The sequence below is a fragment of the Sphaerodactylus townsendi genome, linkage group LG04, assembly GCF_021028975.2.
Source record: "Sphaerodactylus townsendi isolate TG3544 linkage group LG04, MPM_Stown_v2.3, whole genome shotgun sequence".
In the NCBI taxonomy this organism is placed as follows: domain Eukaryota; kingdom Metazoa; phylum Chordata; class Lepidosauria; order Squamata; family Sphaerodactylidae; genus Sphaerodactylus; species Sphaerodactylus townsendi.
In genome coordinates, this window is record NC_059428.1 from 85,142,345 (window position 1) to 85,144,584 (window position 2,240).

At 41.3% G+C, this 2,240-nt stretch overlaps 1 protein-coding gene across 2 annotated transcripts in view; it reads left to right on the forward strand.

Moving 5' to 3' along the window:
- PIR (pirin) overlaps positions 1-1,201 on the forward strand; it is a 39,533-nt gene extending 38,332 nt beyond the window's left edge. For both annotated transcript variants that reach the window (XM_048493219.1, XM_048493220.1), the window contains one exon: positions 1,064-1,201. In XM_048493219.1, the coding sequence (XP_048349176.1) occupies positions 1,064-1,176 (113 nt within the window). In that variant the 3' untranslated portion in view covers positions 1,177-1,201. The remainder of the gene's footprint in view (positions 1-1,063) is intronic.
- Positions 1,202-2,240: the final 1,039 nt, after the last annotated feature.

Below are 2,240 nucleotides of genomic sequence, written 5' to 3' on the forward strand. Positions count from 1 at the left end.
CCAAACTTCACAAAACCTGGGTGGTATCAGTAAGAGACTATTCTGATGATACCTCCCAGGTTTGGTGAAATTTAGTTCAGGCTGTCCAAAGTTATGGACCCTCAAAGGTGTAGCCCCCATCTTCTATTAGCTCCCATTGGAAACAATGGAGGATGGGGGCACCCCCTTTGGGAGTCCATAACTTTGGACCCCCTGAACCAAACCTCACCAATCCTGGATAGTATCATCAGGAGAGTCCCCCAAACAATCCCTGAAAGTTTGGTGCTGCTAGCCTGAACAATGCGCCCCCTGCAGGCCAAAAACAAAAAAAACACTAAAAATGTTTTGAAAACCCACAAACGAGTGGGCGGAGCTTCGGACATGAATGGGGGGGTTTATACCCGAGAAGCCGCCCTTACCTTCGTCCTTGCTTACCCCGCAGACCTTTCCTGGTAAATCCAGGGAGACACATCCCACCGTTAAATAGAAGGCAGAGAGAAACAGGGGTTGCACATGTCCTACTTCCTACTGCCATGCTGACAGAGGCTGATGGGAATTGTAGTTCCTGAACATCTGGAAAGCCGCAGGTTCCCTACCCCTGGTATAGACCCTCATCTTAGTGTATGTATAGACCCTCATCATATATTCCCTATAGCAGAGATTCCCAAAGTTGGCGCCGCCACTCCCTGGTGGGTGTTGCAGCGATCCACAGGTAGAAACATTAATACATGTATCTTTCTGTTTAATTGCTATTAAAATTTTTAAAAAATTAATTTCCAGGGGGCTCTAAGTAATATTTTTTCTTGAAAGGAGGCGGTAGGCCAAATAAGTTTGGGAACCACTGCTCTATAGGATGGATGGAAAAGAGGGTGTGCCTTATAATGCTGTTCTTTCATGCAAAGGTGGCCTTGATGTGAACCCCTCTATATAGCTGAACTTTGTTAATGATTTTGGGGACCAAAAAAGAGAGAAGGGGGAGAAGATGACAAGATCTGGTATGAATGTTATAGCCTGAAGACTGGAATTATGACAGTATTTTAAACTGAAGTGGAATCAAGATTCCCACCCCCTCTTCCCATTCTAGGTCCATTTGTGATGAACACACAGGAAGAAATTCTGCAAGCCATTGATGACTTCAGAAAAGCTAGAAATGGATTTGAGAGAGCAACCACTTGGAAATCAAAGATTGGGAACTAAGTAACAACAGCAGAAGTGAGACAGGACAGTTTCATGTTTGAGGCTATGTACCTTAAGCCATCTTTCTTTGACCTAAGGACTTTTCTGGAGCTAATCATGGACTTTTCTGGAGCTAATCATAAGTGGTTCCTGGGTGAAGCCTGAAATATACAGCTGCATTATCTATAAAGCCAAAGTTAACTGTTACGACTGCAGTAGTAGATGTATATGCGATTTGCTTGGTAAAATGGCAAAATTATTTCTATTGCTCTGCATGTTTCTTTTACATTTATAGATTTTTTTAAAAAGCTTTTAATGAATTTATTGCACTCTGAAAAATGGTCAGAAGTTTTTTACAGTGTAGAAAACATAAGCGTGTGTGTGAAAGAGAGAGAGAGAAATGACGACCAGCCAGATGAGTGGTGCTGTAAAATGTTCGCTATGTAGGCTTATGTGCTGGAGTTTCATGTTTTATTCAGGTAATTGTCCTTAAAATGATGGCAGCCTGCATGGCATCAATTAGTTAATAAATGCCACACCATTGGTAAGGGTGGAATGGGATAACAGCCAAAATGTGCTTGTGTCTAATTTCTGCCAATGTCTGTATCTGATTTTAAGACACAGGCTTCTGCAGGCTTCTTTGACGGCTGTGAAAAAAAAAGTTTCACTACAGAGTTGGATTACAGCTCTCTCTAGCTCAAAACATTGGCAGTTACACTGCTGTCTTAAAAGGCAGCTGAAGCGTAGAGCACCAAAACGCCAGCATATTTGAACATTTCCGGAACTACAAATAAATACTGAGTTTCTCTTGTGTCCTGGTGGGAGTTAGATTGAGTTTGTGATCTGGAACCTTATTTTCCTGCTTCTGAAAATACAGGGGGTTTGTGGGGGGGTTTTAAAGCCCAATTTTTATCTTAAAAGTAGCAACTGAAAATAAAATTCTACTTAAAAAAATCCCAGTGCCATTACCGTTGTTTACTATTCCATATTATCAGCAGAGCAGAAAAAAATTCTGCATGTATGCTTGGTTTTTTTTTCATAAAGCGTTTATAGGGAAATGCATTTCAAAACAGATTTTTTTCTCC